General features: G+C 39.3%; 1 protein-coding gene across 2 annotated transcripts in view; it reads left to right on the plus strand.

Moving 5' to 3' along the window:
• Window positions 1-23,052, plus strand: part of chst11 (carbohydrate (chondroitin 4) sulfotransferase 11) — a 105,299-nt gene that overhangs the window by 71,878 nt on the left and 10,369 nt on the right. For both annotated transcript variants that reach the window (XM_029495404.1, XM_029495405.1), the window contains exon 2: window positions 2,879-2,964. In XM_029495404.1, the coding sequence (XP_029351264.1) occupies window positions 2,879-2,964 (86 nt within the window). The remainder of the gene's footprint in view (window positions 1-2,878; window positions 2,965-23,052) is intronic.

Here is a 23,052-nt window from a genome sequence, read left to right on the forward strand (position 1 = left end):
TATCGTAGTTATCAGCTAAAATCCTTGGCTATTTTTCAGCATAGACGTGACCATACCAATCAATTTCAAAGTGGAAATTACAATTTCTGGTGACTTTGTGGTTTGTTGGGTTTTTTTCTATATATATATCTGTTTTAAAGCTCCCTGCAGTCATTTTAATCTATGTAGTAGCTATGCTCTATTTGTGCAATTTTTCTCTCATAATTGCATTGCCCTATTGTTTTGTTGCTTTGATTGCTTCTCTTTATGCTGGTTATGTATCTCTTAGGGCTGGTTTGCCGTTCTCTATGGTTGTTTTGTGTCTCTTTGTGGCTGTTTGTATTGCTTTGTGGTATTTGTGTTGGTTTAGCTTGGACCCCAAAGCAGAGATGGACAGTGACAGAAAGTGTGAGTTTTAATGTTCACAACAAGCAGTCTGCAGAGGCAGGAAGCAGGTTGGCATGATTTCCCAGGAGATGAAACAGAGGTTGAGCACATGGCAAGAACACTGAAGACATAAAGGTACTGGAGCAGCAAGGCACATGGATAGGTGCATCAAATTGAATCATTAGGCAGAGTGGTGGAGTGAAGACCAGGCTTATATAGTCAGGTGATGAGGTAATTGGAAATGGGTGTGTCTTGTTGCTGTCACAGGAGAATCAGCCACAACCCCTGCCTCACACATGCTTGGCCAATGGAAGAACAGAAAGGGGAGAGGAATCAACCAAACAAAACAAAACCAGTAATAGAATCACCACAAGATGCACCTTTTTGTGGTGGTATTATGTCTCTTTATATTGGTTTTCTGTCTCATTGTTGTGCTTTTGTGCTGCTTTGTGCTGGTTTTGTCTCATTTTGCTGTTTTTTATGTCTTTGTGGGGGTTTTGGATCTATAAAACAATCAAATTTGAGTCTGTGTGATTAATGTTTGTACACCCTTCTCCATGTTTCATGAAAATTAATATACTGATATTATGGTTAAAATCAGGGACCTGAAAGGTGGCTGTAGGCCTAGAGGTTAAGTAGATTAGAAGGAGGTGAAACAACAACTGTGGGGCAGGTCCATGGAAGTCAGGGGTGCTGTAGCTTGCCAGGCAGGTGAATGTCAGGATAAAACAAGCAGCTCTTCTGCGGGTGCGAGTACTTCTGACACAGGACTAATGAAGAGTGGCTTGAGAGTTACCAGTGGAAGATAGCAGACAATCTGTCAATGAATGGATTGGACTAAACTGAATAGGGAGGATGATAGGAATCAAGTATGCCAGGTCATACATACATGCATGCACAAGAGCACAGGAGAACCTCATGGTAATTGGACACAGTAATGATTTTATTTGCTCATCATTTATCAAGTGATCAGTTTGAAATTTCTCAAAAAAAAAAAAAAAAGTGGCATATGTGCCTCTCTGAAGGCACTGCCACATGTTGATGAGGCAAATGACGTGGAGTTAACTGACATTAAAATCTTGGCTGTATTCTCTCTACTGTCTCTCCTCTGCTGTCCTTCAGGACTTTTCCATCCAGACTAATTGGAGAGAGTGTCTTGGCGGGGAAGTGTAGAACTGGCTGCTCCACTGCCAGAAGCTACTGCTCTGTATCAGGTTCTGTAAAGAGCCAAGATCCAGCCAAACAAACGCTGAACTATGGCTTTGCTCTTGGCTTATCATCACTGATCTCATGATTTATCCCTTTAGCTTTCTGACTCACGGTCATTTAAAATGACGGTTCCCAGAGTGGCATCCTTAAAGATGTGTCTGGGTGGGTCCACAACAAAAGATTAGCTTGATCCCATTCTTTCATCAGGCATGATGATTTAGCACAGTGAAGGAGTGACTCCCATTACAGACAACATTTCTTCACTGGGAGGCAGATCAGCAGTACAGCTAAATGATGTTAAAGAAAGTGAAAACTACAAAAGGTAAAGGACAGAGGCAAAAGCCAAATGAAAATCCTGGCTACTATAGTAGGAGACAATTGGTAACCTGGTCCATCCCCAACACGTGTAGAATGTCAGTGTATCCCGTACACTATGGGAGTAGATTGTGATAACTGTAGCTTGATGAGACCTGCAACTAATGTTGTGCATACCAGGAGTTTACAAAAGACCCTGTTAGCAGATACTGTACACAAGACAAACTAGACAGTATAGTGCAGTGGTTCCCAAAGTGGGGGGCGCAGAGCAATTGCAGGGGGGGTGGGAAAAATGAATGAATAAATAAATACATACATAAATACAAATAAAGGTGGTTTGTTATTGGTTTGTTGTTATGTATTTTATTACAACCTGCAGTTCATGGCAGTTTATTTTTATTTTTTCAAAAAATTATTTTTTAATTATTAATTACATTGTGTGAAATAAACTGCAATGGACTCTGAAAACAAAATATGAGTATGTATGTCCTGTTCTTTTTTTGGGGGGGGGCAAAAATTTTCTTATGTACCAAAGGGGGGCCAAGCAGAGAAAGTTTGGGAACCACTGGTACAGTGGATCAATACTGGAAAGTGATGAGAAAAGCCATCTGGGCAGTGCTCGCTGGTTTGTATCAAAACTTCAGTAAAATAAAAGAAAAGAACAAGAAATAAAAAACAAGAAATAAAAGTTGGGTTAGGTGTTTTCTGAAATATGGTGGAAACTTGAAGCTATGATGTATGTAATTTTAGTGCTATATAATACATATTAACTGAAATGAGTTGAACTGAGTTAGTGTTCTTGATTCCTGAGCAAGCTCAGGTTTAAGTCACTCAACTCAACTGGTCTGCCTTCCATGCTTTTCTTTTTTGATCAGTTTGATTTGTCCTCACATTGAGGAAATTTTTTATTCTCCTTTCCAACAATGGCATAAAAATGCCCCCCAAAATAACTTATACAATTCTTAATGCCATCTCATCTCTTTTGCAGTCATGCGGAGGAACCCCTTCATGGTGGATGGCTGCTGTAGGAAAGGATCACGCAATGCCCTGCAGGAGCTTTACAACCCAACACAGGTGGGAAGTTAGTAACTCTCCTGAACATTAAGCATTCTTCTTCACCGGCTTCAGTTAATTAATCTCCTTTTACTCCTGCCTGTTTCTTTGCCCTTCTCATTTTTGGTGTCCTTATTCTTAAATATGGATTTTTACTCAGTCTCTTCTGGCCAGAATATGTGTGTTTCCAAATAACGACCTGGTAGTGACAGCAATGACAATCCAAACTCCAGGGAAAGTTACCGACCAAAGGTGGTGAAGTCAGTTTGTCAGGAATGCAAGCAGACAGCTAAAGTGTAGAAAATTACATCTGTAGAGGACAGAAGGGAAAAAATAAAGCTCCAAAGTGCGGTGTCAAGTTTCAGTAGCAGTATTTGTCATTTGTGTTAATGAAAAGGAAGACAATCGTACTGTCAGTGTTCACCTAAGCTTCCCTTTGTACACTGCTCAGTTTGTGGTTGAGGTATAGTATGTGATGATGATCTTCACAAAATTATAAGCCCATGTGCTGCTTTCAAAGCTTCGTAAGGCATTAATCCAATGCCCTTGAGGTACAAATCTGACAACTCTACAAAGCAGATTTCAGTACAAGACATTTGATTTAAAGCTGAAAAGAAATCGTAAAGTATCATATTAAGACATACTGAAGTACATACTGGTTTGTTGTGGGTGATTTCTGACTTAGATTGTATAAATTTTAATGTGAAACAAATTCTTCTTTTTTTATATATATCACTGCTTATTATTTCCTAGACTTCAAATCTCCCCTTTTACATATATGTTTTTATATTATGGACTTGCACTTCATTGTAAATATATTGTGATTAAGATGAAAAGTAAACCAAATTAATTCTTATGACCAATCTCAAGCAAGTGAGCTAAAGCTAGTGGGGGTTTAGTTTTAATGGTGATACAAAGTATGCAAGCCTTTTCCCAGATGGCATACTTTGGAACATTGTGGGAAAATCTTTATATAAAGTTCTTGAAAACACTTTGTCCAAGCTCCTATGTTGTGTGAGCGGTGAGTCAGTTTAGTGTGGCAGGAGCTGAGGGTAAGCGCGAGAAGGGGGATCCTGCTGGAGGTGATGCTGTCACAGTAATGAATTGGATAGTTTCTGCTGCTCTTCTGTTCTGCCATCACTGTCCTCCTCACTATCTATCAGGTACTGCCTGAATGCCTCTTTCCTCTGCAACTAACCGAGGCCTGTCTCTTTAAGCTGTCCTTCATTCTCTCTGCTTTGTCCTTTACTGTCTTGAGCTTGCTTTCCTCTTCGTCACAATGACTCTGGGCTAGTGCCTTTTTCTCTGAAGACAATTTATCACTGTGCACCTTTTAAAAGAATTCATGGGTCTTTGATTGGTTTTCTGGGCAGCTAAGATTAGACCAGGTGCAGGTTCGTTTTTGAAAGAAGACTTTTCCAAACATCGTTACTCATGTGAAGTCTCATTGAAGTATTTCTGCGTGCTAAGGGGGGTGTTACGGATCAATGGTCAAGAGAGTGGTGAAGCTGTCTCAATTGAAGACATTCAGAATCAGATTTCGCCCTATTTAGAGACAATTTATTATTTGGGTCAGGATTTAAGTAAATCTAACAAGGTATGTATGTAAAAATATATGAAACACTAAGCAAAACCGTAACTTGTACAAAATCAGAACCACTAACTTCAACCAAACTGGCAGATCTGTCTGCCAGAAACAAAACACAATCACATATACAGCCATAGACTAGGCTGATAGCATCACAAGCAAGAGTGTCCAACAAAAAAATCTAATCACATTTTTAAGTTGCATGAAATGAGACATTTCTGTTTATGTTCAATCAGAATCACATCGGCTTTGAAGGTGGTAGTATGAACCAGAGGTAACAAGTAACAAAGTACAAATACTTCGTTACGGTACTTTAGTAGGTTTTTCAGGTATCTGTACTTTACTTGAGTATTTATTTTTATGAAAACTTTTTATTTTTACTCCTTACATTTACACACAAAAATATGTACTTTCTATTCCTATACTCCTGTATAATTGTAAAAGCAGGCTTGTTACTTTTTATTTAAACCTCCACAGATGTTACACGTGTTAAAAGCATACGTAAAAGATGTGACAAACTAGAGAGGGAAAGAGGGAGAAGAAGCGGGAGTGACAGGTAACCGCAAGAAGAAGTTGAGTGAGTGAGGGGACAGAGAAAACCGAGAACTTGTACTGTAGCAGAAATAATCAAAGGATGTATTGTGTTTCATTAACGACAAAAATTAATTTTTACTTTTTACTTTCACTTTGAAAGTACATTTCAGAGCCTGTACTTTCTTAGTTTTACTTTTCCCATTACTGTACTTTTCTTACTTTTAAAGGAGTTGAATCAGTACTTCTACTTTTACCAGAGTATTTTTTCACACATGTATCCGTATTTCTACTTAAGTATAAAATATGAATGCTTTTGCCACCTCTGGTATGTACAACACTTAAAACAGAGTGAGGCTAGCTGCCTCTCCCTGCCTCAGTCTTCATGCTAAGCTATGCTCAACACACCCTTCCTCTATCCTTTACTGTTACTTTTGACCATGTTTTAGCTCTTGGCGACCACCATCAAGAACTAATATGCACTTTGAGATCTGAAGTATCAGATGTCAAGGATTCTATAGATTCTGCATTTTCTCATCCTCAGCTTTTAGAAGAGTGTAGAGTTTATACCATCAAGGCTTTACTCCTCTGGTATTACACTGCAGAGGGCATACCATCAAGGTTTTTCTCAACCTCTAGTATTAGACTGTAGAGTAAAGACTATCAATGCTTTTTTCATCCTCTGGTATTAGAAAACTGCAGTGTATACCATCAATTTACTGTCATTCAGCATAGGCCTATCATTCTCCCTTCAGAAGATTCAGCTCCTGTTTTTCATCAATCCTTGCTAAGTTGTTATTTTACCTAAATGATAGCCTTCCTGGCCTTTTCCAATCAAAGCTTAATTTGTTACCTGCTGTGCGCTGAGGGTGGTCAGCGAGCATCAAAAATCAGAATCAGTTTATTTTGCTTTTAACCTCCAAAAAGAATGGTGAGCTGTGGCCTCACATGCAGTAAGATTTCATCAAAATACAGCCAACGTAACCTTAGACTGTAATAATCTTTCTACCTGATGGAAATATTTTTTTTTCTTCCTACTAGTAATCACCAGCCAGCTCACAGAGCCATGTGGACTTCGTTATTACCCAGCCACAGCCTGGCACACTGTTCAATGCTGAGACATCAGAGCTGAGGCTGCTGAGTCCCTCAGCAGGCTTGTAACAGGGAGGACTGACTCAAAGTTATTGTGAGCATCCCAATGATAAAGAGACAACGAAAATCCTCCATAACACCAATGGAGTCCCACTGGAGTCTTATCTGAATCTTATACACTAAATAAATATAGCAACAAGGTTAGTCCGAAGATAGACCGCGTTGGGTCTCAGCTGGAGAAATCAATCTACAAATAATAGTGATAGTATTAATTTGTTACATTTTGAGGGAACTGGGATTGGCTCCAGCACCCACATGACCCAGAAACGGTTAAGCAGTTGAAGATGAAAGAATGAATGAATGAACATCCTGAGGGTTACTGCAGAGCTTCTGCTGTTTATGTTATCCATGACCACCATTTTTCCTGAACTAAGTTATTTTTGTTGTTTAAATTAAAGCATAACAAAAAAAGTAAGCTCAGAAAAAACTTACAGAACATAACGTACAGAACATTATGGGCTCTAAGTCAAAACCTTTGGTCTTTTTTATGTAAAATATCAACATTTGAAAATGTTATCCTGTTGGACATTTTTGTTTCGTTTGTGTGACGATTAGCTGAAATTTGGTTTGTTGTTCAGAACACAAGGCGGTTGGACCCCAAAATGCAGACACAGACCAATATGAAGTATGATAAGGCAAATTTGTTGATGAGAGTCGTTGAGAGTTGTGTAGGTCTTCCAGAGAAATGGTTTGGAAAGAAGCAGCAAACTGCAGAGAAGACGTCAGGTTTCTAGGCAGAGGGCTGATGATGGACAGTAAGAGTGTTAGCAGAGGTACAAATAGCTCTGGCGTGGAGTTGAGACGGGGTACTAGGGTGATGGAGCATCCTGGAGAGTTGAGCAGAATGGGAGATGAGGAATCTAGCAAAAGCAGGTGAAGCAGGTGACTGATCTCTGTATAAGGAGAAAGGAGGTGAATAGTGGAACTGAGGGAATATAAAATGTAGTATAATTACAGCCTGACAGTATACCAAGAGTGGGTAGCAGACAATCTGGCAAGGACTGGATGACTGAGCCAGTCTTTTATTCTGCAGTAGTGTAGGTGGCGTGGTTGTAGGATTAGGAACGGGTGTGCAGAACAGGCATCCTTGACTCTGCCCCCAGTTCCAGATTCACATACACAGACAAGGAGAATAACAGACAACGACCAAATGTCTCTTTCGACAAAATTAATTTTAGACACCTAGAGTCTCACTGTGTCATCACTATCAGGGTTGACAAGGTTCATCCAGAAAAAGTTGAAAACGTGCTCTAAAAATGAATTATGTTGTACAGGGGGGGGAGTTTAGTATTCCCTAAATGATGTGTTTATGGAAGGAAGGGTATGTACTACTAGATGATACATGTCTGGTTTGTTTTACCATTCTGCTAACCCCCTCCCCCAATCCTGTGTGTGTGTGTGTGTGCTTCATGGGCGAGATTACTGAAGAATACTGAAGAACACAAAAAAAGGTACTGGCACTGAATTGAAAGAACTGTCACACCTTTCAACCACAGCAAAACAGACCCAGACAAGGATAAACAACATTTTAATGTTCATTATGATCAAAGGAGAATTCTTTCTTGATCTTGAAATTACAACTGCTTTTCCTTGAAATTACGTAGGAATGACTTTGCTGGACCACACACAATATACACAATTCAACTGTGTTTCAACTCCAGCTGGGACCTTTTTTTTTTTGTATATCACCACATTGCCATAGATTCATTCTTTCTGCTACCAATTCTCATCATAACGCACAATTTTTTTATAGGTTTAAATGCATTTTTCCCTGAATGATTTTGTTTGTTATTCTCTTCTCTGCAGTTTAATATATGGTTAACATGTGGATCTGACCTACAAGGTATATAGTTGAGTAGAGACTTGAATTGATAGTTCAACAGCTCCCTACTGAGAGATTAAATATTTTTTTTAATATAGAGTGAAAATATCAAAGGTCTTAGTCCAGAGACAAATGCTCACAGTAAGTATTCAGAAACTGAACCTTAAAAACAGCTGTCAGGAATTCTGGAATATTGCGATGTCACATGTATGTCACCATCCTCAGTGACTGTTTCCCTACAGTTCAATCCCAGTTGACATTGGCTGAGGACTGATACATGCAGGATCGCCAGTCTATCTACCTATTTGCAGTCACTATGTTCACACTGCAAGCGTAAGTGCTCAATTCTTATAATTTTCTAGGTCAGATTGTTTTATGCAGCTGCTCACACTACCTTAGACTCCAGTGTAAACCTGGCCCTAATGTGACCTGCATACCCAGAAGATATCACTCGCAGCAATCTGTGCATGAAGTAAAAAAGAAGAGGTCAGGTTTAACCCTCCGGTCGTGTTCACCTCCCACCCCTTACTTTAGTGTTCCCGGTCAAAATTGACCAGTCTGTTTTAACTGCTCTTAAATTAGCACAAAAACGTTTTTTTACCACCAAATTTTTATCCAACATTCTTTAGCTGTGAACTAGCTCTCAAAGTAGTATTTAACATGAATTTATAGAATTAGAATAAAATAACTGCAGTGAAAATACAAATAGGCACTGAAAATGTATTACAAAATGAACATGTAATGTAAAAACTAAATGGAAAACCAAAGACCAAACTCAACATGAAGTCGTGTGTGTGTGTGCATGTGAATTCATGCACATGAGTGGCATGTGACACTCAGGTCAGAGTGGGCCTTGCAAACATAGGCATCACATTTGCAGCATCTCAGGCTTGCTTTGTTGTCTCTAGGGGCACAAAGCTCACAGCGCATCCTTTTCTACCTGTGTCCTTGTTGGGGGAGAGTAGCCAGGGCAGTGGCTGGGGCTGGGGCTTGCACACTCACCAGACTGGCAGAGGCTGGTGTGTGGGGAATGTGCTGGCGCCTTTGAATAGGAGGAGTCACCAAAGCTTTCCCCAGTCGATTTCTCTCCAGGTGTCCCCAAACACACGCTTCCCCTCCAGGTTTGTCACCTCCAGTATAATTCCCTGAATGTACTCTGGTAAAAAGAGTTGGAAGCTGGACTTGATGTCATCCACATGAGATGTCGCATACCGTGTTGGCCCTGGCGTCATCTTTATGATGTTTTCCACTCTTGCTCTACTCTTGCTCTACTACTACTCTACCTCTGTCCTGGGGGGATGAAGACCAGAGCAAGTGTCAACTCTTGGACTGGAATGTCTCCTCAGGTGCCTGTTCTTCAGGTGCCTCTCCCTCTCCGTCTGTTGACTGGTCAGTCTCCTCAAAGTCTGGATCAAAATCTAGGTTTTCTTCCACGTCCGAGACATCGTCCTCTATCTCTGGTTCAATTTCAGTGCCCTCTTCATCATGTCCAAAAAGCTGGACCAGAATCTCTTCGACAGAGCACCGCTTGGTCAGTGGCCTACTCATTGTGCTCAGAGTAAAAGGAGTGCAAGGCAAACATCATGTGTGATGTGAGTGTTTTAAGTTGTAAATCGGTCAGATTTGACCTGCACATGACAGGAGGGTTAAAGGACATGGAGACCACAGATGTTAGGATTCAAGGTTTTAATTTTTAGATGCAAGCAGATGGCCCGGTAGATGGTGAGTAGGAGAATAATGAAGAGAAGGTGGACATGTAAAGTCTAATATTTCACTCAATTGGGTACCCATGGTTATTTCTGTTCTGTGGCTCCCACCTGTGCACAATTATGATGATTGTCGATCTAGAGGGACGTAAGATTCACATCCCAATTAGGTTTGTATGGCTGTTCAGACTGAGGTCACATTTCAAAAAACTTTATTCCACGTGTTATTATTAAACAATTAGATCTGGATTACATTAGGGGGAAAATGTAATTGAACTTAGCCAAGTTAACCAAAATTTGCCGATCTTTGAACTGTGGGAGGGAGCTGGAAACCTGGAGGGAACCCAAACAAACACAGGGTGAACATGGAAATTTGAGCCTTCTTGCTGTGAGTCAAGGGCTAACCACTATTCCATCCAATTTTTCTTGAAAATTGTTTTTTTTTTTTTTGTAAAGTCATTGAAAGTGAAACAATCCCTCAGCAAGCGGTGAATTCTGTATCTGAAATCACATGCATGACTTAATGGGTAATGAATTCTTCCAATAGTTTGAACTTGAACTTTACCAGATTTAGGCTTTAAAATACAAGGAAACAGTGAGAAGAAAACAATTTTTACCCCTTGTTTTCGCCCTCCTACTACTCCTCCTGTTACTTCTTCCACCTCTAATTTTTGCTCCCTGAGGGGGAAACACAGCATAGAGAAAGAAAAAGTGTAAAGTGCTCATGAGGGGGAAAAAACTTTGATGTCACTGAGGGAAAGTCTGAGCAGTTGGTCATTATCTTGTCTGTGGTGCTATAATTATACCCCCACTTTTCTCTTTCAGAGATACTGACAGACACACACAAATTACACTGTGTCTCAGCAGGATTAGTTGTGTTGCAACACTGCCTACATGCACGCAACACATATAGAGAGCTTTGCTCTTCCTCTGTCCAGTTCCCGGCACCATCCAAATATACAGGGACAGAGCTGAAGTCTGGATGTTCAGCTCTGTGGTAGGTTCAGGAAGTCAGCATATCTCTGGGCTTAGGTTATTGTTAATGTTCCTGTGAGTCAGAACGTGTCAGGCTTATTCAGGTGCCACTAGACATGACAAATCATCTAGAAATCACAGAAGAATGATCCCCAGATACTTTAGTGTGACCCTCTCATTCTAATTACAGTTTTGGCTTGTTCCTCAAATTGCTCTTAACATTCTTTAACTTTAAGTGCCATTCTCAAAAGCTTCATGGTACATCAAAACTCTATTGCATATTTGCAAAAGGTAGTAATATATTTATATTTCATTTCAAAAGCTAGTTTTTGTGTCAGTTAATTCGCAAGTGCCACCAAAATGAAAACTTGTTTGATACACAAATATGTTTCTGATTCAACTTTTTGTTGAACACCCTGTATTGTACTATACAAAAAAGTCTTTTTTCCATCTGAATGCTATCATATATTGAACCAGGTGTTTAAGATTCAGATTTCAACAATAATCAGATTTTTAGTACCCAATCTTACACCTCTTCATTCCCCTCTACAAACCTGTAGTTACTGTTCAGGTTCCTTCATGTTTAAGAAGTGATTGTTTTGCAGACGTACTGAATATATGCTTCCCATATATTCTCTAGGTCTGAGTGTGGGCGGTTGTTTGTCTTTGTATATTGGCTTTGCAATGGACTGACAACTTGTCCAGGGTGTACCTTGCCCTTGCCCAAGTGAGCTGGGATTGGCTCTAGAACCCCCTGAAATGGATAAGTAGTCGAAGATGAACGAATGAACATATATGTCTGACAGATTTTGATAACTGAATGGTTAATTTTGCCTGTGACGGCTGAAACGATGAAAAAATATTTGGAAGTTGTGAAAAGTTTGACAATTTCTTATGAACACATGACAAAACGTGCTATTGGTAAGTTTCCTGTTCAAGAATTGAGTCAAAGTGAATGAGGAAAACTGTAATATGATGGCGCAGTAATGTCGAGAGAGAGAGAGAGAGAGAACGTCTGGAAAATCTGGTTCATTTTCAAGCAAATTCTGATGATTCTGATGAAGATTACAATTTTTAGATCAAAGTTCATAGGACCAAGTCGCTGTGACTTTATGTTCTTATGAACACTAACTACATCAGAAGCACCCAGGGGTACTTTTCATTAAATATATTTGTTACTCAAATTGACTTGGACTGTGTTTTGATTCACTTACCTACTTTGCTGAAGAGTTTCTAAAGAAGACCGCAGGTGTTGCAGTTCAATATATGTTGATGTGCCACAGTTTTATTGTACGTAGCGAATTCAGTCCGAGTTAATTTTGTTAACACTGACGTTCACACTGGAAAATGGCTATATTATGGCTGTAAACTGCATGATTGGATATTCCTAAAAATGCCTGTGACTGGTAACCAAAGCGCAATGTTAACTTAAACAAATAAAAAAACGTGATGGCCTCAACTTGACAATTCACATATTAATCATGAAATTTACCGTGAAAGCTCCAATAGCGCAGGCTACATCAGTACATTACATTTACTTTGACTCTTGATTTGTCATCTTTGTGAGTGCTTTAGGAAATACAGTGGGGAGAACAAGTATTTGATACACTGCCACTTCAGCAGGTTTTACAACTTTAAAAGCAACAAAAATCTAGAAAAAAAGTGGCTTGGCCACTCCAGGACCTTGAGATACTTCTTATGGAGGCACTCCTTAGTTGCCCTGGCTGTGTGTTTCAGGTTCTTGTCATGCTGGAAGGACCAATCACGACTCATTTGCAGTCCTCTTAGGGAAGGAGGTTGTTCGCCAAGATACATGGCCCCATCCATCTCCCCTCAATACGGTGTAGTTGTCCTGTCCCCTTTGCAGAAAAGCATCCCCAAAGAATGATGTTTCCACCTCCATGCTTCATGGTTGGGATGGTGTTCTTGGGGTTGTACTCATCCCTCTTCTTCCTTCAAACAAAAAGAGTGGAGCTTGTACCAAAAAGCTCTATTTTGGTCTCAGATCACATTCCCATTCCTCCTCTGGATCACCCAGGTCATTGGCAAACTTCAAATGGGCCTGGACATACACTGGTGTTGTGCACTAGTCGGAGTAATTTGGCAATTAATATAAATGATTATGAAACTCATTGATATCTAAAAATATTTACTGTAAGTAGTACATTTCGGGGCACCACCCTGTTACCAGGGACCAATGTCCAATTTAGCAAAATCAAAATCAACATCAAGGGTGAACAACGACGGTTTAACATAACAGAATTTATTCACAACAATAATTATTCAAAATAACATCACTCTGGATAAATGGCTGTTATAGTTTGATTATTCAATGACATACATCAGCTACTAATCTACAGATAACACGTGTAACAAGAATGGGTTAGTAATATGGATAGCCTTAGTGATGGTGATAGTTATAGCAGTAACAACAGTAACATTATATGCAGCAACACTAATAAATAGCGATAGCAATGACATTCACAATAGCACAGCAACAGCAACCACACCAGTCTATCCTGGACATACACTGGTGTTGTGCACTAGTCGGAGTAATTTGGCAATTAATATAAATGATTATGAAACTCATTGATATCTAAAAATATTTACTGTAAGTAGTAAAACAAAATGCAATGCATGCTATGCTAATTGTCTCTGCCCAGACCTAAAGCTCTTGAGGGTGTGTGTGTGTGTGAGAGAGAGCAGTAAAGATGGCCAGAGAGTCACGTTAGTGATGTCTGCAAAGGCCAAGATGGCGACGGAGTGATGTTGGCTACACACTTGTTGGAGCCAAGATGGCGACGGGGTGATGTCGATTACGCACCCGTCGGAGACAAGATGGCGGCTGGTCACCACGTGTGAATGTGTGTGAGGGGAAGAAAAAGGTGAAAGATATTGTGGACGACGTCACCACAGTTGATTGTTACAATATCACTACACCTTGTTGCAATATCACCCGACCCGTGAACTCCGTTCGCCGGCTCGGCTATTGGTCCTTCAGCTAGTGATATTGCCGTGACGGCTGACACGAGGTCTGTAGCACCAATTACTTTTGCAATTTATGGAATTTAGGGGAAAGAAAACTAAATAAAGCAAATAGATAGAACTGAATCCCAAATAAACAAAATACACGGTAAAACAAAATGCAATGCATGCTATGCTAATTGTCTCTGCCCAGACCTAAAGCCTCTTACTTTGGTTGCTCCGCTCCTCCAGAGTGAGGGAGATAAGAGAGAGAGAGATCCGCTCTGAGTGTCTGCAACGCGTTCTTCAGCTCGGTCGAGCAGTCTGTGTTATCCTCAGATAACGGCAATGTGATGAATCCCTCAGCAGCAGTGGGGAAGATCACGGAATACAATGGTCTTTTGTCAGCTTCTGGTAACAAACTTGGCAGGCTGGTTTTCTCAGAACATGGATCAGCTGGTCACGCGGCAGTCCGTGCTGAGTTTGAGGAGGGAAAAAAAGAAAAACAAACAAAAAGGAAAACAGCAGTTTGCAATAGTCCCATGAGTTGAAGACTGTGACCCGGGATTTGTGTGAAGATGGAGCGCCACGGAGCTTCTTTATTACCTGTGTGGCGTCACCGGGGACCCCTGCTGAGGGCGCTGGCGTCCAGTCAATGCCCTCCTGTTCAAACTCAGAACCACACCGTAGGGGTGGATCCTGGGGTTGTGGTGCTATTTTCAAACAGGCAGACAACTCAACAATAGTGTGTTACTAATGGTTTTCTTGGAGACTGTGGTTCCAGCTCTCTTCAGGTCATTGACCCGGTCCTGCCATGTAGTTCTGGGCTGATCCATCACCTTTCTCATGATCATCATCTCATTTGTTTTAGATTCTGTCTCTCACAGTCAAAGTGTACCCATGATAAAAATTACAGACCTCTACATGCTTTGTTAGTGGGAAAACCTGTAAAATCGGCAGCGTATCAAATATTTGTTCTCCCCACTGTAGCTTCAAAGACCTTGTTGGCTTCAGAATTTGAGCAGTTTATAACACTTGAAACGTGTTATAGTGGCAGGGCATTTATCCTCAAGGAGACCTTGGATAAAGATGTGCCAGCAGGTCATTTAAAAGTAACATCCTGGTGTAAAAAGCCAACATATTATTGCTTTTAATAAAAGAGGAAGCCAAATATGGAGGGTTAAGTCATCAAAATGAAACCAGCTTTTAACTACAGCTATTGTTAAAAACTACAACTTCTGTCTTACATGTACATAAGCATGTATAATTTTAAGATCTCTGTTTCACATACTTACATTGGCTACACACCCATCATGGACACTGACTGTGAGGACAGAAACTGGCATGTCCAAGTAGGGCAGTTCAGGCCAGCAATAAATCCCCTACAACATTGAGACTATAATAGAGCTGATATTTATTTGGAGACAGTTGGATTTATTCGGTCCCTGTTGCGTGATAAAACACCTCATAGCTGAAAACCCTTGGCCCAAATTGGCCATCAGAAACTGACAACAGTAACACACACACACACACACAAAAAGACAATAACAACAACAACTTGGTGTTCATATTGCACAGACACATGCTCACACTTCAACCAGAGCTAAATAGTTCTGAATGTTTCACAAGTAAGAATTAATTTACACTTGTAAAACTATGTAAAAAAAACAGCAATAAATGCAATGAAAAACATAGAATTTTAATACACTATCTTAACTGTGCCTCAGTGAAATATGCTTATCATTAGAACACTAATAACCACTTTACTTATTAGTACTCAAAAGGCTTCATTTAAGAGCCACAACAAAGGGTCCCTAAATTAAGTGCATAATTTTGTCCCAATTGAAAAAACACATCTTCTCGGATGTGCCAGCCCTTACCATTGCCTGGAAACCTGTTTGCCTTTATCAACAGCACATAATGGATTGTGGGATATATTGGAACCACCAAGGACCCACCTACTTTTGTTGGCCAGGGAAAGAAGCAACCAATTGAAAACAGTAAAGAAGTTAAGCAGCCTCTGATGGATGAAACAATTTGACTGGGATTAAGTCCCATCTGTATGCAAAGATGCCCGTTGTTGTGGGTACTGATGTGCAGTGTTTACTGCACTAATAATTGCAGTAATCATGTTATGTCTATATATTTGGGTCTGTTGTGAAATGTCTGTTTTTCACAATCAGTTCAAGGTCCAAAAGACACAATTCACGGAGCTTCAGACCTATCTCGAAGAGAAGGTTACTGTACAGCTATCCCCCTGCTCTTTCGGCTGAGATAGCTGTTCTGTGCTGACTCTCTTATGTAGCTCTTTTTCATTTTTTATCTATTAAGCAATCTTAAAGACTCTGTAAAGACTCTGATGTTGCTGCTTTTCAGAAAGATTTCAGTGCCGCAGCTCATGCTGGACAGGAGAAAGCTCTTGAGGGAGGATTGGGTTTCAATAATGAACTGCAGATCACATTGGTCAGGCAATAATCCCTGCTGGTTTCATAGTCCATGTTTTTGTTGTTTTTTTTTTTAACCTGGTTATCTTCCAATTTTACACTCATATTTTGTCCTGGGAACCTTTCTGTCTTTCAAAGTGGAAAGACCAATAAAATTCTTTTGAAACACCCTGAACTCCTTCAGTTAATGTGAGACCCCATTGTTTTACTGCAAATTTTAAAGATGACCAGCCCCAAAATGCCTTCAGTCAGATTTCTGTTTGGCAACTCTCACTACTCTGACCTCACTAAAGAGGACGTATCAGAGGTTGGCTAATCATCATATAATTAATGATACCAATCATTGGTATTGACAAATGATTACGAATTGGACTGAAACATTATACATTAGCTTCACATTATGCAACAGTCCTTGTGTGTGTTTGAACTTATTGGCTCTCGCGGTGAAACCCAGAGCTTTTTGCCCCTGGCCTACACGCAGGTTCCATTGACCAACTCTCTGTAGAGCCTTATGTTAGAAGCATCATGATGCACAGGTTCTTGGTTTCTCCTCTATACTATTTCTGTAAAGGTTTGGGAGGTTGAAAAGCTTTGTCTTAGATAAAGTGGGACATATCTATAAAATGTATGCATGCAATAAGCAGGTGTAAGTTATTAACAAATCGCAGAAAGATATTATTCAATGGATTAGAGAAACATAATTTACATTATGTAACACTGTAAGTTAAGCTAATGTTAGTGTATCAACACTTATAGGTTTAATATAGTAAGTGAAGAAACTGAACTGGTAATAATGCTGTTTCCCTTAAAAACTGTATTTTTTATTGATTAACCCTCTTTGATTTATTATTCTGTTAATCATATGGATTTTGCACACATTCAGTCCTTAATAGTTGTATTATATAAAATAGATGTATGATTTGTAAAGAGAAAGTAGTCCCACCCTATTCTCGCGAAGGTTGCTGTGCACAGTGACAGTGTGGGACCAGAGCAGCAGTACAAGCAGATGAGAAACATTAAAGAGAAAGTCAATCACAAGTAAAGAAAACAGTGTGGTAGGACCACCACACACACCTGACTACTGAACCCCTGACTTGACTTGACACTCTTTTACTGAAGCACACTAACTAACAACAACGATAAGGTACATACAAGGACACTTAAAGGAATGTTAAATTTCCATATGGACACTTTTAGTTGGTCATATGTTGACAAAAAAACTTGAACATTGAAAGATCAGTTGTTATTGCAATGAATTTTAATTAATTTGTATTTTTTTATTTTTCATCAAGTTCAATTTAGTCAACTTACCTCCAACATACCTCATGGCTCCATTTATCTATTGTGTCTATCACTTCCTCCTTAAACCCTCCTCCACGAACCTAGTTCCTGGTCCATACACTCTAAACCCCCTGTTGCACTTAATGGGTTACAGATGCTTTCGCTCAAAATTGCAATTCCTGATTTCACCTGTGTTAACAATGTTTTCCTGTTTTCTTCATATGTGTGTATTTGGGTAATGCTGAGTTTGGATGCAGCCCTGTAAAGCTACATAGAGGTAGCGTACCAGGTCAAGCTGCTCCAACATAGTGCTGATTTTAACATAAAGTATTTCAACACTGGATAAAGTAAGCAAAACATCCTCCTGTAACAGTAATGCTGCATAGGCAATCCTTAGTGCTGGCAATGTGATGTTGGATCACAGTGTTAACTGATGGTTGGTCACACATAAAATTTTATTTTTGTCATTGTCCCCCAGCTGACTGTCACCAAATAAGATGTCTGCATGAGAATGATGATGTTGATGATCATAAGACCTGCAAATGCACTTGTTTTAAGTTGGTTACATAGCTGGGGCCATTCTCACCCTTGGAGGAAACTGGTGGAGTTTTCTCTGATATATACTTTTCATGTTGTCACTGGATTTACAGTGGACACATTTTAGATTGTGGCTGACTTTGATGATTTGTGAGAAGAAACGTAATTTATAAACATTAGACTAGAATTAAAAAAAAAAAAATCATACTCAGTATTAAATTTTAACAGGCCCTTCATTTGTTTGTGAGATAGCATTTTGAAACCTCCAGTTTGTGAACTGGCTGTTACTATCTTGTTTTTTCAAGTAGAGGACACCGTATTAGAAGGAAAAAAGTGGATCATTGAAAAAATTAACATCATGTTGTATTAAATGCAGTTGAAGTGAATAAGTGAAAATACTGAAGTTACAACACAAAATATAAGGCTTACCCCTTTATAATAATTGTGGCTATGGAATTTTTCCTTGATGTTGTACTGAGGTGCGTATGATGACTATATGTCCCACCTACCCCATTTATTCTGTGCACAGAGCTGAATATGTGTACATGAGCTTGTGTAACATTTCGCAGGCTTTATGGCCGCAAAGGATCAGCAGCTGTCTGAAGGCCTAGCCCTCTGCTGCCCCCATATCACTTTAATGCTTTACGGAAAACTAATAACTGGCAGGAAAGGATGAATCCATCTCATAATCTGAGAGTGTTGTCAGGATTTAATGGGAGGGGTTTTATATTTTTTGTATTATTATTATTTTTTTGCATTTTCTAGACACAGGTAAAGTTTTAAGGAGAAACATAGGCGTGTGTGTGCCATAGGTGTACAGTTATTCTACACTGGCAGATTAATTTCTGGCCTCTCTATGAATGCCAGTCTGTAAGAAAAGAGGGTCACAGACACACTGGCTTCAGTGCTCAAGGTCTGTGTGTGTGAATCCTATCGATCTTTGTATGATTTCACAGCTGGCAAGAGGAGAGGAAAGCATTTATAAACAGGAGACACATCTTGCAGACCAATCAGGATTTAGACAACTCAGACCAGATCAGACCAGAGTGGAGAGAAATTCTGATGAAGCACTTTGTACAGGCATCAGTTTTTTCAGCTGTTTCCACACACATCCACATCTTCCAGAAACAGAGGGAGGAGTGTAAATGCTCAGGAGCAGTCTAAGAGAAATTAAAAAGGGCTTGTGCCTAAATTACAATAGAATGCATGTACAATGGGTAAAATAAGTATAGAACGTGTCACCATTTTTCTCAGTAAATATATTTATAAAGGTGCTACTGACATTACATTTTCACCAGATAAGGGTAGCATCTGCATGCAACCCAGAAATTGAACCTTAGATGTCCATAAGTTAAGTTATGTGTAATAAAATGGAGTGACAGGGAAAAAGTATTGAACTCACTTACATTTTTTTAATACTTTATTCAAAAGTCAGATTTTTTATCAAGAATGTCTCGGTACATTTTTCTATTCATCCTTCCTTCAATTACATGAAGTTTACCAGTGCCATATGCTGAAATTGATGTTCCCACCTCCAAATTTTCACTGTTGGTATGGTATTTTTGGGGTGATGTGCTGTGCCATTTGGTCGCCAAACACTGTGTGTATTATGGCATCCAAAGATTAAATTTTGGTCTCATCTGACTAGACGATATTCTCCCAGTATTTCAGACTCTTCTGATAATTCTTTTGACTCCTGTCAAAAATGTTGCAAGGAGCACCTTGTCAATCCTTTTATAGGCCATCAGTTGGGCCTGAACCAGCTGATATTAATCTGCACTGACAAGGGGCAGGATTGCTTTCTGATTACTAATAGATGAGCTGGTGTCTTGACTTTTTGCACCTCCATTTCATGTGTTCAATACTCTTTCCCTGTGTCATTTAATTTTACCACACATAACTTAATTTATGGACATCTAATGTTTGACTTCCTTGCATGTGCGGGTTGCATGGTTGTTGTTGCCAACAGCTTGTGAAAATGTCAGTAGCACCTATTAATATATTTACTGAGCAAAATTATGATGTGTTCAATAGTTATTTTATGTACTTTATGTATTCTGCTGAAATCTAAAGCCTCCAAATCATTTCCTATCCCTTTTTAGAACATATCTTTTAATTATATAACACATCCCATTATACATTGTCTTCAAAGGGCTGTTTTATATATATTTATGTTTAGTGTCATTTCTATTCACCATTTTGGAGCTCTAATTAATTGATGGTTAATTTGCTATTTGAATGTGTTTTTGATCATGGTATATTTTTCTGGGAAGTTTCTAATGTAAGTGCTGGCAGCAAAGCGGTAGTTGAACTATTGTCAGTGAAGTGAAACGTACTTTCAGCAGTGGGTCCACTATTTTTTCTATCAGTGACTGCTCAAACAGCATGAATGCAGAAAGGGAAATGCATCACTGCTTGAGCCAGGCCCCATAGCCTCACATTAGTGTTTATAGTTACAAAGAATTAAAAGCATAGCATATTTGAATGAGTATGGTTAGGTATGTATGCTTGACACAAACTGGTATGAATCAAAGTTTCATTACACATGCCACACACATTTTGTCCATTTTTGGACTAGTAGAGTCAGGCGCTGGCAAGATGTCGACATTGAAGCAGGTCGCTCTGACCCTCAAAACTACTCTATTCTCAGAAACTTGTGGATGTCATAAAGCTTACATCCATTATCATTTTGAAAATAGTCATATTTAGAAGGAGTGTAATATGCTGAAAAACAGTTAAGAGCATGGGAAGTCTGTGTCTAAAATGTAACATATCTCTAAAACGTGAAGAGACTGATGGAGTTCCGTGTGCCCGCTTAAACATTCTTCATTTCCAGGACCACATGCCCCTGTGGTTTCATATGTTATTTTATTTGTTAATAATATTTTATTTTTGGGACAATTGAGGGCCCCTGGAGGTGTTTTGTGACAGTTAGTTTGTTGCCCACTTGTGTAATTCAGCCACGGAGGACAAGAACATTTCTTGCTACCATCTGGCCCTGTTTAAGGTCTTCCTAGGTTCCTTCCTCTGGCTTTCTGTGCAGCCATCAGCAGATGAGGAGGAAGCGATTCGGGAAAGCTGTTGCATCCAGAATATTTGAAATTCACTCAACAACTTACTTTGAGAATATTTGGCCATGGACAAAATGGAAGACCTGAAATATGTAATCTGCACATTCACATGTGATCACCTTCTCATATTTTAACAGGAAATTTGCAGCACAGCTGTGAATGTAAAATGGACTCGTCTCACCAGCATTGAAGATAAGAAAGTCAAGTTTTCTATTTGCGAAAGGTGGCACTGATAATGACTATCATGGCAGGATTAGATTGATCCTTATGTATGCATAAGGATTTTCTGTCCCACTCATCCTCTTTGAGTTGTCACTCTGTTCTGATAGACAAGTTCTCCAGAGAGAATGGGAACAATAGCCAACAGAAAGTCTCTCTCTACACAAACACACACATTGTTGCATGATTGTGTAGTATCTCTAGCCTGTAACACAAAAACTGCACAGGAAAACTGCTGAGCTGGGGTTTTGAGGAGCTTCTTGACCAATCAAGAGACATCTAAACTGACCATATAATGTGAAAGCATTAAGTACTTTTATAGCTGTGGTTTTATGTATTTTGCCAGTTTTCATCTGATAGTGAACCATTAGCTCTAGTTCAAGGGATTAAAGGAATAATATGCAAGCAAACAAGCGAGTAACGGTGTTCTCTGCCCCATGGGAACATCTTGACATGGCCAGAGGTCAGCGAAAGGAGAGCACACAAAGAAAGTAGAAGTACTATGGGTAGAAAATGTGGCCTTATTTTGAGCAGAGATAATCCATCATGTATTTTCGGTTTGCCTGCAAAAGCTTTAAAAATTTAACAGATAAGAAAGTGAGTGTAATAGGTTAACATAGGCAGCCCGATTTGCATAAAGTCTTTTCAGACAGGAAGACATTGATGAAGTTGTAATATCAAAGTGAAAAGATTGTGTTTTAGTCCCATGGGAACAGAAAATGAAATACTCCACTTAAGATATTATCTTGGAAATATTCTCATGAGGAAAAGATAATGGCTCTTCTCAGTCTTATGAACAAGGTCCCAGTGCTGTGAACTCAAGTTCATTAGTTTTATGAACATGCTTCATATATTAGGCACATTGTCATGAAGAAATAAGATCTATGGGTTGTATGAACAAGTTCTATTTTTTTAGGCAACAAGATATTTTTACTTTGGGCATGATCTTGCAGAAACAAGATACATTATATTAGCTGAGCAAATAAATAATCATCAGATCAAATCTAGATCCATGTGTACACATATTTTCCTGGGGGAACTCGATTCATCTGTTGTGCACACTGGTTATTATCTGAGGGGATCAAGATTTATATTTGTTGTGCATGAGGATTTTTTTTTTTTTTTTGGAAGGAAAATCCATCTGCTGTGGGAACATTTAATGTATAAGTTATTGAGGAAGAAAAGAGCTGTCATCAGACTGTGTAAAACTAGTCCAATCCCTAAACTAACATTGTAATGTTACACATTGATTTGTTGACCCAGGCTTGCCTCATCAAGCTCTGTGCGCATTATAATGTGATATAATATTATATCATATTTGATATTATATATGATATTATTATATAACTTTAATTATCTCCCTGACATTGCCTCACAATAAAGAATAAATGGAAATCAGGTAGATTAAGGCCAAATCAAAGTGAAATTTATTTGATTTGTCTTTGTCTAAGCAATTTTCTAATTGGTGCTCAGAGGAGCTGGCCCTTGCAAACAATGAAGGGTGGCCGATCATGGAGGCGATACAAGGGGATAGTCAATCAGACCCTGGTGATGGCAGCTCCCAGCAGCAGGTTTTTGTCCAGGGTATGTATAAGTGCGTTGGTGGTAAAATACTAAAAGGATATGTATTGTTTCTCAGATGAGACAAGTCTTAATCTAATTTACAGTTGAAGGAGACACTGTAGTGTTGCTCAAGCCACCAGCACATACCCTTGCTGGCCCCCACACAGAGATAACTGTCAAAAGTTTTCATGTACTCTAATCTTTGTTTGCTGTGTTGAATCCACTATATTCATTTATCTTAAACTATTCCACCGGT

The sequence above is a fragment of the Echeneis naucrates genome, chromosome 23 (genome assembly GCF_900963305.1).
Source record: "Echeneis naucrates chromosome 23, fEcheNa1.1, whole genome shotgun sequence".
Taxonomy (NCBI): domain Eukaryota; kingdom Metazoa; phylum Chordata; class Actinopteri; order Carangiformes; family Echeneidae; genus Echeneis; species Echeneis naucrates.